Source organism: Budorcas taxicolor, chromosome 20, assembly GCF_023091745.1.
Source record: "Budorcas taxicolor isolate Tak-1 chromosome 20, Takin1.1, whole genome shotgun sequence".
NCBI lineage: Eukaryota > Metazoa > Chordata > Mammalia > Artiodactyla > Bovidae > Budorcas > Budorcas taxicolor.
In genome coordinates, this window is record NC_068929.1 from 68,473,102 (window position 1) to 68,488,690 (window position 15,589).

The 15,589-nt window shown below is 40.7% G+C and overlaps 1 protein-coding gene across 1 annotated transcript in view; it reads right to left on the reverse strand.

Annotated features, from left to right (window-relative positions):
- ADCY2 (adenylate cyclase 2) overlaps window positions 1-15,589 on the reverse strand; it is a 460,851-nt gene that overhangs the window by 140,652 nt on the left and 304,610 nt on the right. Inside the window, exons 6-7 of the mRNA XM_052659207.1 lie at window positions 12,974-13,085; window positions 6,974-7,101 (exon numbers count right to left, since the gene is read on the reverse strand). Coding sequence (XP_052515167.1) covers window positions 6,974-7,101; window positions 12,974-13,085 — 240 coding nt within the window. The remainder of the gene's footprint in view (window positions 1-6,973; window positions 7,102-12,973; window positions 13,086-15,589) is intronic.

Sequence of the window (15,589 nt, forward strand, 5' to 3'; positions counted from 1 at the left end):
CTTAGAGAGCAGCATTGTTATTGGTTTCAATATCAAACAGAAGTACAGCTGAATTTGAAGGAATGGAAAGTGGTGCAGAAAGAGTGAAGAAGGCAGCATCAAAAAGGAAATGTGATTCCTTTAAGGCTGTGGACTCTATGCAGCGCTATAACACAGGCTTTAAAATTAATGGCTGCTGATAGTGAGGCCGCCTCATGTTCTCTTGAGGAGGGGGCTTCACCTCGGCCTCCGCCCAAACCCCCAGATGATAGTAAAGATTCATCCACTGAGTCAGATAGAGATGTAAGTTCTGGGAAAGATTCAGATTCTGTAGAGGCAATGACTACTGCCTTTTGAAAGGTTTTATTAAATAAAAAACAAACTTCCAAGGCTGTTAACCCTTCTGCACCACCTTACGCATCCCTATTTCCAGTAGCTGCCGACAAGGCTGAGGTAGGGAGAGAGAATCAATGGTTTTGGAAGTACGGGAAAAAGTATATTTTGGGAAATGCTTATTAATGACTCTCGTCCTTTAATGTCACTGATTATTGAAGGTAAACAGTTTGAAGGATTAGTGGATACAGGAGCAGATGTTTTGGTTATTTCTCTCCAGCAGTGGCCTAATGACTGGAAAAAAGAAAAAATTCCTCTTGTTTTAACAGGCTTAGGATCAATAGCAGATGTGTGGAGAAGCGCTCAACCTTTGTCATGCCAATTGTCTAATGGAAAGAAAGTATTTATTTCTTTTTACATTGTTAATATACCTATTAATATCTGGGGAAGAGATCTTTTATTTTCTTTAGGAACAACGCTTACCATCTCGTTGGAAAACTTGTAGCCACTGCTCAAATTCCTGGAGCTCTCCCATTGAAATGGTTAACTGATGTCCCTAAATGGGTTGAGCAGTGGCTGCTTCCAAAAGTGAAGCTCGAGGCTTTAGAACAATTAGTAAAAGAACAGCTTCAATCTGGCCATATTGAACCTTGTACGTCTCCTTGGAATTCTCCTGTTTTTGTCATTAAGAAAAAATCTGCTAAATGGAGAATGTTGACTGATTTAAGGGAAGTTAACAAATGTATAAAACCTATGGGAGCTTTGCAATTAGGTCTCCCTTCTCCTGCTTTGATTCCACAGGATTGGTCTTTGATGGTTTTAGATTTGAAGGATTGTTTTTTTAATATTCCTTTGCAAATAAAAGATAGAAATAAATTTGCTTTTACTATTCCAGTGTATAATCATGGGCAGTGTCAGGTAACCTTACTATATGGACGGAAAACTTTACTTTAAATATTAATGATCCTAAGGGGCCATTTCAAGTTCACTTGCATATTAATAAATCTTACTCTGCTATAGCATGTGTAAAATTTCCTTATTCTTTACTGTATGGGCAATGGATTTAAAATGAAATTTTGGGAGTTATATCATGTTCTGATTGTAACTTGACTCAATGTATAAATCGTTCCTGGTGGGAAAATGTTAAAAACAAGATGGTCCATTCCAGTAATTATTCTTTGGTCATTGTGAAAGCACGGACTGAACTTTGGTTGCCTGTTAATCTTACTCGACCTTGGTCGGACTCTTTTGCTGTTACTCATCTTGTGAATGCTGTACAAACTCTTCTCCATCGATCTCGAAGAATGCTTGGCATTGTCATCGCATCAATTCTCGCCGTGGCTTCAGTAACAGCAACAGCAACTGTAGCAGGTCTTGCTTTGCATCAAGGCATACAGACTGCTGATTTTGTCAGGGAATGGCATAAAGATGCTCATTTATTGTGGCAACAACAGCATGATTTGGACTCTCAATTGGCTACTGATGTATTAAATTTACAACATACTGTTTCCTGGTTAGGAGATCAAGTGACTGTGTTAGCTAAAAAGAGTGTGTTAAAATGTGATTGGAACTCATCTCACCTATGTGTAACTCCTGTTCCCTTTAATATGAGTGAGGGTTGGGAAAAGGTGAAAAGGTCTTTAGTGGGACACCAAAATGTAACTGCTGAAATTATGGAATTAGAACAAACTATATTGTCAGCTTTTAGTAAGACGCTGCCTGATATTCTTGGTTCTGATATACTGAAGAGTCTTCAAGAAGGATTAGATAACCTTAATCCTTTAGGGCATGTATCTACATTGTTAACAACATTCTTTGTGAATACTTTGTTAATTGTTGCTTTATGTTTTATTGCTTTTATAGTCTACCAGCGCTGGCGAAAAGGGAAACAATTTAAAAAAAAAGCTCTGCGTATTCAAGCGCTTATTCAGCATCTACAGGAAAAGAAAGGGGGAGATGTAGGGAACAAGGTATAAAGAAGGTTGAGAAGTGCTTGCAAACGAGACTCTCAACCTGAGCTGAACATTCTTGCAAACGAGATGTTCAGCTAAGAATCCTGTTTGTTCCCGTGGGAAAAGAACATTTCTTGCACACAAGGATGTTTCTCTGATTCCTCAAAAGGAGCAGACCCTGGGACAAAACGGATTCTAAGTTGATAAGGAAGTTCCCCAAAACACAGTCTTCGCTGCAGTAAAGAAGCCCAGGTAAAGGTCATCCCGCCCTGCACCTGCACACTGTATAGTCTCTGAATCACAGTGCTTGGCAGCTTGCCCTGCAGGTTGTTGTGCAAGGGATATAAAATAAAGCAGCTGTAAGAAGCAAGTGTTAAAATAGAAAGATTCAAACCACTCTGCAGTGTTGGTGTTTCATTCCGTCGCCGGCATCTGGCGCCCAACGTGGGGCACGACGGAACCGAAAGGGTAAGCACCCCGGGGCAAAAGGCTGAAAGGGGGACTTTCGGGAAATAGAAAAGAAAAAGAGAAAAGAATAAAAATCCGAAAGGGTAAACACCCTGGAGCAAAAGGCTGAAAGGGGGACTTTCGAGAAAAAGAGAAAAGAATAAAAATCCGAAAGGGAGAGCACCCCGGAGCGAAACGCTGAAAGGGGGACTTTCGAGAAAATAAGAAAAATAAGAGAAAAAGAACAGAAAAAAGAGAAAAGAAAAAGAAAAAACTATGGGGAATTCCCCATCTTTAAAGTCACAATATATGGAGCTAGTTAAGGGGCTCCTGCATTCTATAGGAATTAAAACGTCTACTCGCCGCTTGAGTGAGTTATTCTGTCTTAGAGAGCAGCATTGTTATTGGTTTCAATATCAAACAGAAGTACAGCTGAATTTGAAGGAATGGAAAGTGGTGCAGAAAGAGTGAAGAAGGCAGCATCAAAAAGGAAATGTGATTCCTTTAAGGCTGTGGACTCTATGCAGCGCTATAACACAGGCTTTAAAATTAATGGCTGCTGATAGTGAGGCCGCCTCATGTTCTCTTGAGGAGGGGGCTTCACCTCGGCCTCCGCCCAAACCCCCAGATGATAGTAAAGATTCATCCACTGAGTCAGATAGAGATGTAAGTTCTGGGAAAGATTCAGATTCTGTAGAGGCAATGACTACTGCCTTTTGAAAGGTTTTATTAAATAAAAAACAAACTTCCAAGGCTGTTAACCCTTCTGCACCACCTTACGCATCCCTATTTCCAGTAGCTGCCGACAAGGCTGAGGTAGGGAGAGAGAATCAATGGTTTTGGAAGTACGGGAAAAAGTATATTTTGGGAAATGCTTATTAATGACTCTCGTCCTTTAATGTCACTGATTATTGAAGGTAAACAGTTTGAAGGATTAGTGGATACAGGAGCAGATGTTTTGGTTATTTCTCTCCAGCAGTGGCCTAATGACTGGAAAAAAGAAAAAATTCCTCTTGTTTTAACAGGCTTAGGATCAATAGCAGATGTGTGGAGAAGCGCTCAACCTTTGTCATGCCAATTGTCTAATGGAAAGAAAGTATTTATTTCTTTTTACATTGTTAATATACCTATTAATATCTGGGGAAGAGATCTTTTATTTTCTTTAGGAACAACGCTTACCATCTCGTTGGAAAACTTGTAGCCACTGCTCAAATTCCTGGAGCTCTCCCATTGAAATGGTTAACTGATGTCCCTAAATGGGTTGAGCAGTGGCTGCTTCCAAAAGTGAAGCTCGAGGCTTTAGAACAATTAGTAAAAGAACAGCTTCAATCTGGCCATATTGAACCTTGTACGTCTCCTTGGAATTCTCCTGTTTTTGTCATTAAGAAAAAATCTGCTAAATGGAGAATGTTGACTGATTTAAGGGAAGTTAACAAATGTATAAAACCTATGGGAGCTTTGCAATTAGGTCTCCCTTCTCCTGCTTTGATTCCACAGGATTGGTCTTTGATGGTTTTAGATTTGAAGGATTGTTTTTTTAATATTCCTTTGCAAATAAAAGATAGAAATAAATTTGCTTTTACTATTCCAGTGTATAATCATGGGCAGTGTCAGGTAACCTTACTATATGGACGGAAAACTTTACTTTAAATATTAATGATCCTAAGGGGCCATTTCAAGTTCACTTGCATATTAATAAATCTTACTCTGCTATAGCATGTGTAAAATTTCCTTATTCTTTACTGTATGGGCAATGGATTTAAAATGAAATTTTGGGAGTTATATCATGTTCTGATTGTAACTTGACTCAATGTATAAATCGTTCCTGGTGGGAAAATGTTAAAAACAAGATGGTCCATTCCAGTAATTATTCTTTGGTCATTGTGAAAGCACGGACTGAACTTTGGTTGCCTGTTAATCTTACTCGACCTTGGTCGGACTCTTTTGCTGTTACTCATCTTGTGAATGCTGTACAAACTCTTCTCCATCGATCTCGAAGAATGCTTGGCATTGTCATCGCATCAATTCTCGCCGTGGCTTCAGTAACAGCAACAGCAACTGTAGCAGGTCTTGCTTTGCATCAAGGCATACAGACTGCTGATTTTGTCAGGGAATGGCATAAAGATGCTCATTTATTGTGGCAACAACAGCATGATTTGGACTCTCAATTGGCTACTGATGTATTAAATTTACAACATACTGTTTCCTGGTTAGGAGATCAAGTGACTGTGTTAGCTAAAAAGAGTGTGTTAAAATGTGATTGGAACTCATCTCACCTATGTGTAACTCCTGTTCCCTTTAATATGAGTGAGGGTTGGGAAAAGGTGAAAAGGTCTTTAGTGGGACACCAAAATGTAACTGCTGAAATTATGGAATTAGAACAAACTATATTGTCAGCTTTTAGTAAGACGCTGCCTGATATTCTTGGTTCTGATATACTGAAGAGTCTTCAAGAAGGATTAGATAACCTTAATCCTTTAGGGCATGTATCTACATTGTTAACAACATTCTTTGTGAATACTTTGTTAATTGTTGCTTTATGTTTTATTGCTTTTATAGTCTACCAGCGCTGGCGAAAAGGGAAACAATTTAAAAAAAAAGCTCTGCGTATTCAAGCGCTTATTCAGCATCTACAGGAAAAGAAAGGGGGAGATGTAGGGAACAAGGTATAAAGAAGGTTGAGAAGTGCTTGCAAACGAGACTCTCAACCAGGGCTGAACATTCTTGCAAATGAGATGTTCAGCTAAGAATCCTGTTTGTTCCCATGGGAAAAGAACATTTCTTGCACACAAGGATGTTTCTCTGATTCCTCAAAAGGAGCAGACCCTGGGACAAAACGGATTCTAAGTTGATAAAGAAGTTCCCCAAAACAAAGTCTTAGCTGCAGTAAATAAGTCAAGGTAAAGGTTATCTCGCCCTGCGCCCGCACACTGTATAGTCTCTGAATCGTAGTGCTTGGCAGCTTGCCCTGTAGGTTGTTGTGCAAGGGATATAAAATAAAGCAGCTGTAAGAAGCAAGTGTTAAAATATAAAGATTTAAACCACTCTGCAGTGTTGGTGTTTCATTCTGTCGCCGGCACTAATTCCCATACAAAGTATCTCAGGTGGCAAGCTGAGGCCACACTGCCCACCTCTGCCATCTCGATTCTTCCTTCCTTTCCACCCTATGTCTCTGCCCACCCATTCCTGACTACCACGTAGTGGCCCCGACACCGCTGAGCTAGTGAGTCTGGACATTCAGGTCCGCAGACTCTGCTGAGGCTGGAGGTTTCATCATCCTTCCCTGGAAAGCACTGGAAACCCACCGTCAAATCTCTCAGTCCATTTCAGCCCATGGCCAATACCACAGCGGGCTAAACACAGCGACAACTAACTTGATTTGTTGCTTTCTCACTTAACGTCCCAGTTACTCACCCCTGAGAAAAAGAATTCGAACATCAAGCACATAATTCCCATCCCATTCAGAACAAAAATACGCGGAGGAGAAGAGAAAATCACTTGACCAAAAATAGGCAATCCCCTACCAAAAAACGCTTAAACTGAAATTTTTCAATCAAACAATCAACAAACAAGAGCTTTTATCATTTATAAGACTATCAGGGCTTCTATGAAGGCACTTATAAAGAAGTACGCATTACGGTACCAGCAGTGAAAATTCACTTTGTAGCTCACATTTTCACGCTACACTTGTCAGCTGTAATGATGCCATTATTCTTTGTAAGCAAATATTCTCTACAAATCTTACAATGAAAGAAACTATAGATACAAAGCAGAAAACTATTACAGATAAAAACTGAAACTACATTCACAGAGCTGAGTGTGTTTGACTAGACGGAGTTATTCTGGGCTGGATTTTCCTCTTCATTACAGTCTGGTGGTAAAAACTACTTTCTCTCTTACAATTTACATGTACTTGTCAAAAATCAAGAGAGACATTAAGAGTACAAAATCGTCCCTTTAGATTGGAAGGGACTTTTCAATTGTTTACAAAGAAATTATCTTTGAAACTAATGACACAGCCCCTTCCCATAGATTTCTAACACAGCATTCCTGTAAAATAAGATTCATAATAACAATACAAAACACAGAGCCTTCCTCTGGACTGAGTTCTCACATGCCAATAAATGAGTCTTTGCCCGTTTCTATTTAAATGAACAGTCATGTCTATAGTTTCAGTAGACAAAAAGCCAGAAACAGTTGTAAGAACGGCAATGAAAACGTATTATGCAGTTTAAAAGGCTCTTACTACTCATCACACTTACTTTATGGCTTCACACATATCCAGTCCCATTTTCACACAATTCTTGGCGTGGTTAGGGAGAGATATAGGCAGTCCGGACACACAGTAGTAGCAGTCTCCTAAAATTTTTATTCTCATGCATTCATTCTCCTGAAAAAAGAAGTCACAGAACTTCAGCTGCATTGCTTGTGTGCTAAGATGCTTCACTCGTGTCCAACTCTTTGAGACGCTACGGACTGTAGCCCGCCAGGCTCCTCTGTCCATGGGGTTCTCCAGGCAAGAATACTGGAGTGGGCTGCCACGCCCTCCTCCATAGGGGATGGTCCCGACCCAGGGATTGAACCCCTGTGTCTTGCGTCTCCTGCATTGGCAGGTGGATTCTTCACCACCGCGCCAACCTGAGAAGCCGTGAACTCGTTCAGTTTCCCTTAACTGCCCATCGAGATTGAGCCACCCACACCCACACACCCATCTGCCAAAGCGGGAAGGATGAAGGGAAGGGGTGGGAGGGGAAGGCTGAGAGAATATTCTGGAATGAATTACACTTAGCAGAGAAATGTGAAGATAGGCCCGTGCTTTATAGTCTGAACATCCCCAAATACTGACGGTGAAATGAAACGTTCTGTGCAGAGCAGAATCTTTTAGGATAGAAAATGGTGATCAGAACTCAACTGGAATCAGAATTGTCTGTCAATTCCTACTACATTCATGGTTTTCCTCACTTCTTTCAAAGCTGAAGCGCATTCTTACCTGCAGACATGTAGCTTCCGATAAATATCACTACAGTATAATGCAGTATAATGAGCCACCATTCAACACTGCCAAGTGATTTAAAACTTAATTCTGACCTTAGGTTAAACCATTTTAATATCAAGTTAGACGAACTCATTTTTCTTGGCTGGGCTGTATTTATATTATGATATCAAGATCGATTTCATTCATATGCATCAATCCTACATCCATTTCTAACCTTTTCAACTAGCTTATGGACTCTTCACTCAAATTTAAAATAAATATATAGATAAAGAAGTACCAAACACAGATTTCTTTTCCCTTCTTAACCCACAGACTTATGGATAAACTGAAAATATTTGAAATAATAAAATGAACATAAGATCTTTTTGTCCTTAAAGCATGCATTAGATTTATCGAAGGTTTTTGCATATTTCTTTCCCTGTCTCATAGAGAGCTTGTGTACTTTCATGCTTATCTACAGCACTGTAGACGATGCGTTCATAAATCTTGATAGCAATTTTATATAATGAAAGGGAAAAACATTGTTTATTAATCAGGTTTACCTCCCTGATAGCACAATTGGTAAAGAATCTGCCTGCAGTGCAGGAGACCCTTCTTTGATTTCTGGGTTGGGAAGATCCCCTGGAGAAGGGATAGGCTACCCATTCCAGTATTCTTGGACTTCCCTGGTGGCTGAGCTGGTAAAGAACCTGCCCGCAATGTGGGAGGCCTGGGTTCGATCCCTGGGTTGGGAAGATACCCTGAAGAAGGGAAAGGCTACCCAATCCAGTATTCTGGCCTGGAGAATTCCATGGACTATGTAGTCCACAGGGTTGCAAAGAGTCGGACATGACTAAGCGACTTTCACTTCAGAAATATGTATTCTGAGTCTAGAAACAGGAAGATTAATAACAGTGAATTCTTGGTAGCCTTATCAAAGACCAGTCGACTGCATGTGATTATTTCTGATCTCTCTATTGTGTTCTGTTGCTCTGTATGTCTGTTCTTAGTATCCTGCTGGTTTGAATTGTTGTAGCTGGAAGATATTTTGAAATCAGGAATTATGAAGCCTCTAGCTTTGTTCTTCTTGCTCAAAATTGCTTTGGATATCTGTGGTCTCTCGTGATTCTATATAAATTTTAGGATTGATTTTTTTTTCCTATTTCTGTAAAAACTGCATTGGGATTTTGATCGGGATTGCATTGAATCTGTAGATGGCTTTGGGTACTATTTTAACAATATTAATTCTTCCAATCCGTGAATATGGAATATCTTTCTATGTATTTGTGTCTATTTATATTTCTTCCATCAATGTATTATAGTTTTTGGTGTATAAGTCACTCACTTGCTTAGTTAGGGCTTCTCAGGTGGTGCAGTGGTAAAGAATTGCCTGCCAATGCAGGAGACGTAGGAGACGTGGGTTTGATCCCTGGGTCAGGAAGATTCCCTGGAGTAGGAAATGACAACCCACTCCAGTGTTCTTGCTGGTAAAATCCCATGGCCAGAGGAGCCTTATGGGCTACAGTTGATGGGGTCGCAAAGAATCAGACATGACTGAGTACACAGTCTGTTTAGTTAAGTTTATCCCTAAGTTTTCCATTCTTTTTGATGATAATATAGATGGAATTGTTTCCTTGATTTTCTTTTGAGATACTTCATTGTTAGTGTATTGAAACACAACAGATTATTGTACACATATTTTGTATCCTGCAACTTTACTGAGTTTATTAGTACTAACAGATTTTTATGCTTCCCTCATAGCTCAGTTGGTAAAGAATCTGCCTGCAAGGCAGGAGACCTGGGTTCAAGGCCTGTGTTGGGAAGATCTCCTGGAGAAGGAAACGGCAACCCACTCCAGTATTCTTGCCTGGAGAATCCCATGGACAGAGGAGCCTGGTGGGCTACAGTCCATGGGGTTGCAAGAGTCAGACATGACTTCAGGACTAAACCATCAACCACCACCAACAACAAATTTTTGTGGACTCATTAATGTTTTCTACATATAAGGTCATATCATATGCAAAAAGTGATAATTCTACGACTTTTTTTATTTAAATGCATTTCTTTTTCTTGCCTAAGGCCTGTGTCAAGAACTTCCAGCACTGTGCTGAAATGAGCTGGTGAGAGCAGGTGTCCTTGTCTTCTCCCCAGTCTTAGAAGAAAAGCTTTCAGGTTTTCACTGCAGAATATGATGTTCACGGTGGGCTTTTCATATATAGCTTTACTATGTTGAGCTGAGTTCCTTATTAGTTCAGAGTTTTTAATCATAAAAGGGTGTTCAGTTTTGTCAAATGCTTTTTCTGCAATTGATTGAGATGAGCATGTTTCTTATCCTTCATTATGTTAATGCAGTATATATATCTCATCAATTGATCTGCTATGCCATCCAACTTGCATCCTAGAGATAAATCCCATTTGGTCATGGTATATGATTTTTTTTAATGTGCTGTTGAATTTGATTTGTTAATTGAAATAAATTCTTCAGCGCTCAGCCTTCTTTGAGCTTTTGAACTGTGGTGTTGGAGAAGACTCTTGAGAGTCCCTTCGGCTGCAAGGAGATCAAACTAGTCAATCCTAAAGGAAATCAGTCCTGAATATTTATTGGACAGACCGATGCTGAAGCTGAAACTCCAGTACTTTGGCCACCTGATGCAAAGAGCCAACTCATTAGAAAACACCCTAATGCTGGGAAGGATTGAAGGAAGGAGGCGAAGGGGACAACAAAGGATGAGATGGTTGGATGGCATCACTGACTCAACGGACATGAGTTTGAGCAAACTCCAGGAGTTGATGATGGGCAGGGAAGCCTGGTGTGCTACCGTCCATGAGGTTGCAAAGAGTTGGACATGACTGAGCGACTGAACCACAACAACAACAAAGTGAAATAACCCAGATACAGAATGACAAATGTTACATGATACCACTTGTATGAGGAACCTCACTGGTCAAGCACAGAAACGGAGTGTAGAATGGCGGTTTCCAGGCCTGGGAGAGGGGGAAAAAGGGGAGGTGCTGGTCAAAGGGTAAAAAGTTCCAGCTACGCATAATGAGTAAGTCCTAGAGATCTACTGCACAGCACGGTGTCTATAGCTAATAATACTATACTGTATACCTAACCACAGGCTGCAAAGGAAGATGTTAAATTAAGTGTTTTAATCCCAAAATAATAATACGATGATGATAATGATGATGTAATAAATTAAAAGGGCAAAGTGAAGATCTGTAGGTGATAGATGTTTATGGCATAGACTGTAGTGATGGTTTCAAGGGTGTATCCCTAAAGTTCAATAAGTTGTATGTATATTAAATATTTATAGCTTTTTGTGTGTCAACTATACCTCATTAAAGTGGATAAAATATCACAGTGAATGAGCAATGATGCTGAGTTCCTTAATGTAAAGTAATGTGCTTTTCGTAGCATTCATTCAGTGGACTGAGCTGTTTGCTTACAAGGCTCTCTGACTACATGATCTGAACTATGAAACATTAACTGCTATCCAAAGCACGCTGACCAACAATGCATGGACCAAGCTATCCTAGTCCAGACTCTGATATTGCCTGGACATTCCTTTGTTATAATCATCAGAGAGGAGCAGGAAATCACACCAATTACCTCTTCTATGTGATATAAACTCTGTCCTCCTCAAATTCATATGTTGAAATACTAACCCCTGGTACCTGTAAATGTGACTTTAGTTGGCAGTAGGGTTATTGTAGATGTAATTAGCTAAGATAAGGTCATACAGGAGTAGAAAGTATTTCTTGCTCAGTGTGACCACATGGACTGTAGCCCACCAGCCTCCTCTGTCCATGGGGTTTTCCAGGCAAGAATACTGGAGTGGGTTACCATTTCCTTCTCCATACAGGAGTAGGGTGGGCCCCTAATCCAGTGTGATCAGTGTCCTTTTAAAGAGAAGTAATTTGGACACAGCCTTGCATGCAGGGAAAATGCCATCAGAACACTGTACCTTGCTGTCACTGGCCAAGATAGGAAAGTTTCCTCCTAACCTGTCACCAGGCAGTGCAGCAAAAATGGCCTTTTATTGACTCGAACTTTCAAGATGTTATTTTTTAACAGATATCTCTCTATGTTTTTATTTGGTTTAATAATCATTCATTGACAAGTATTTCCTTTTCCCCACTTAGGTCACGAGGAACCAATAATCGGCAACATAGAAAACTGGCTGCTCCTTCTTGAAGAATATAGTCAAGACATTGTTTTCTTGTTTTTCCTAAAGATGAGCCCTCCCAACCCCAACTCAACCTTTTCCTTTGTTTGGTAAAGGAAGGAAACAGAGCTGTACCCTCAGTGAATTTTTTAGAATCCCCAGTGACGTCTGTCATGGTCAGCTGGGCAACATAAGGCATCTGTCTCATGGGGAGCTTGACCCAGGAGTGACTCTGTGAACATCTGAAAGCCAGGTTGGTGCCTAGAAGCTTGGCCACAATGTTCTCTACTGTTTAAGTGTGAGGGAAATTTCCCCATGAACCAAACTTAGAACTAACTCTTCCTAATGTAAAAAAATACATTTGGATAAGCATAATAAAGGATTTTTGTTGAGAACCATTCAAAGACAAAAATTAAGGCCAGAAACATTTTATGAGACAGAAATAGAGGGCTAGCAAGCAAGAAAAAAACACCAGTGTTCCCACCAGAAATCTTAATTGTTCCAGTAAATAAGTCTGGAGTGAGGTCTGGTATGGTTTTACATAAGCTATCATCATTTCTTCTCTATGAAACTTCCCACAATTGAGCATATGAATGGTGAATACTGAGCTTACATCTCTGCAAGTGGCACAAGGGCCAATGGATGAAAATGAGACAGCAGTAAATAAGGCCTTAGGAAGAAGGGATGCATCCTGTCTTAAGGATTTTCCCAGCATGCCGCTTAACACCGTGAATATGTAAAGGTTACAACTGGAGAGGAAATTACGTTTCCAACTCATTGACATCAAAATGCCTAAAAAGAGAAGCTAAGAACAGCACAGTGCAGAGAGATGTGCAAATCAAGTCTCGTTATCTTGAATGCATTTATTATATGTGTGCTGAATTATATATAAGCCGGAGTCTTAAAAATAAACGAAAGCATATGCTAATTCTATGCCACAGCATTTCTCTTTCCCAATGTAGGTCTGAGACTTATCAATGGCAAATAAATCCAACAAATCTATAAATAAGATTCCTAAAGGATGCTTTTATGAAGAGGCAAAAACCTGGTAAGGATCAAGAAAAGGGAAGTCCCAATTTTATATATCTTCAAAATAGAAAGCAATCACTAATACTTACCTTTGCAATTTGATCGAACTTTCCAAAGAGTTCGTTCAGCATGTGGACGAGCTCTCCAGGGGAGCAGTCACTGGCCAGACGGGTGAACCCAACAATGTCTGCATAGAGGATACTGTGGGAACAAACCAGTGGGTGCCATATTTGCAAGTTTATATTTGCTAAGAAAGCAATGGTAGTCTTTCCCATTAAAAGAGGACAATTTCTTACATTTTATATTCTTGCAAAACATCATTCCCCTGGGTATGGAATACATAGACATGTTGCTAAACTGTCCCATTAATTTTTTTGATGTTATATTTTTATAATTAAGATCGGGGAAAAAAGCCATGCGATACACTTTCTCTATCCTAGTCCACTGTTACTGACAACATTTCTCCTCTCAGGGCCAGCCTCTCCTTCCCATTCTGGCTTATGTGGTCTTCATCCTGACAGTTCATTACAGTGTCATAATTCTGATATCAAAGGAGTATGCTTCCGTTTGAACTGTTATGTGATTTTATATTGTAAGTATTCCTAAGTAGAAGAAGCAAAATCATAAAAGTTATATCCTGTTTTTTGATTGAAAGACAAAATTCTGGGTTCTTTACTAACTTCCAGGAAATGAGATGCATCTTCCTAAAGCTCAGAGCTGAGTTTGGGGGAAGCATTAAACAAGGAAGGACACCAACTAATGTCCAGTTACAGTAATAACAAGTACTATAAAGGCAAACAGTTGCTGCTGCTAAGTCGCTTCAGTCGTGTCCGACTCTGTGCGACCCCATAGATGGCAGCCCACCAGGCTCCCCCATTCCTGGGATGCTCCAGGCAAGAACACTGGAGTGGGTTGCCATTTCCTTCTCCAATGCATGAAAGTAAAAAGTGAAACTGAAGGTGCTCAGTCGTGTCCAACTCTTAGTGACCCCATGGACTGCAGCCCACCAGGCTCTTCTGTCCATGGGATTCTCCAGGCAAGAGCACTGGAGTGGGGTGCCGTCGCCTTCTCCGATAAAGGCAAACAGTAGAATGCCAAAAACAGTAGTAGGGGTGGTGAGCTGAGCGCCGAAGGATCGATGCTTTTGGACTATGGTTCTGGAGAAGACTCTTGAGAGTCCCTTGGACTGCAAGGAGATCCAACCTGTCCATCCTGAAGGAGATCAGTGCTGCGTATTCATTGGAAGGACTGATGCTGAAGCTGAAACTCCAATACTTTGACTACCTGATGTGAAGAGCTGACTCATTGGAAAAGACCCTGATGCTGGGAAAGACCGAAGGCAGGAGGAGAAGGGGACAACAGAGGATGAGATGGTTGGATGGCATCACCGACGCGATGGAGATGAGTCTGAGCAAACTCCAGGAGTTGGCGATGGACAGGGAGGCCTGGTGTGCTGTGGTCCATGTGGTCGCAAAGAGTCGGACATGACTGAGCAACTGAACTGAGCTGACCTGAGGGGTGGTGACGAATCTGGGACACAGTGCCTAAGGAACTGACAGCAGAGCTTCCCCTCACGGCATGTATAGGCTGGGGGGCAAACGCGAGATTCCTCAGAGTTTTGTGTGCGTTTAGCTAACCTTGATGAATCAGGATAGAAGAACATAACACCTGTGTGTGCATTACAACTTTACCTACATAGCAACGTGCTTATGTTTTACATAAGGGCCTAATATGTGCACTGTGTTCAGTTGTGTCTGACTCAGACCCCAGGGACTGTAGCCCACCAGGCTCCTCTGTCCATGGGATTCTCCAGGCAAGAATACTGGACTGGGTTGCCATGTCCTCCTCCAGGGGATGTTCCCGACCCAGGGACTGAACCCACTTCTCTTGTATTTCCTGACTTGCCAAGTGGATTCTTTACCACTGCACCAGCTGGGAAGCCCCAGAGCCCCAATAAAGAAGCCTAAAATTGATGCTGGCAATTTGAGTTTCAAGTAATACATACGGTATGATTTAAGATGGGCCATGAAACAAAAATAACTGCCAATTAACACTCATTAGGATAGCTTTTTCCTGAAAAAACAAAAACAAAAACAAAACAGTTGTTGCTGAGGATGCAGAGAAATTAGAGCTGGTAAGCACGCTAGGGGAAATGTAAAATAGTATAGGCACTATGGAAAAGAGTATGATGTTTCTTCAAAAAAAAATGAAACATAGAATTACTGGGTGAACTGGCACTCCCACTGCTGGATGTGCACCCCAAAGAACTGGAAGCAGGACCTCAGATATCTGTATACCCATGCCCACATCCTGCCTCAGGATGAAAAGGCCATAGGTTTCAGACTTCTTCTAAAATTAACTGGTACTACATGACATTTAAGCTTCTGTATTTTTAAGTTATGTATTTACTTTAGGAGCTTCCCTCATGGCTCAGACTATAAGGACTGCCTGCAATGCAGGAGACTCAGGTTTGATCCATGAGTTGGGAAGATCCTCTGGAGAAAGGAATGGCAACCCCTTCCAATATTCTTGCTTGGAAAACTCCATGGACTGGGGGGAACCAGTTGGGTTACAGTCCATGGGGTCACAGAGTCAGACACGACTGAGTGACTAACATTAACAGTTTTCTTTAGGATCCCAAATATATTTTCTGAATTTAAATTATATTAAATACTGCAAACATATTGTATACAATCTCTGAAGGC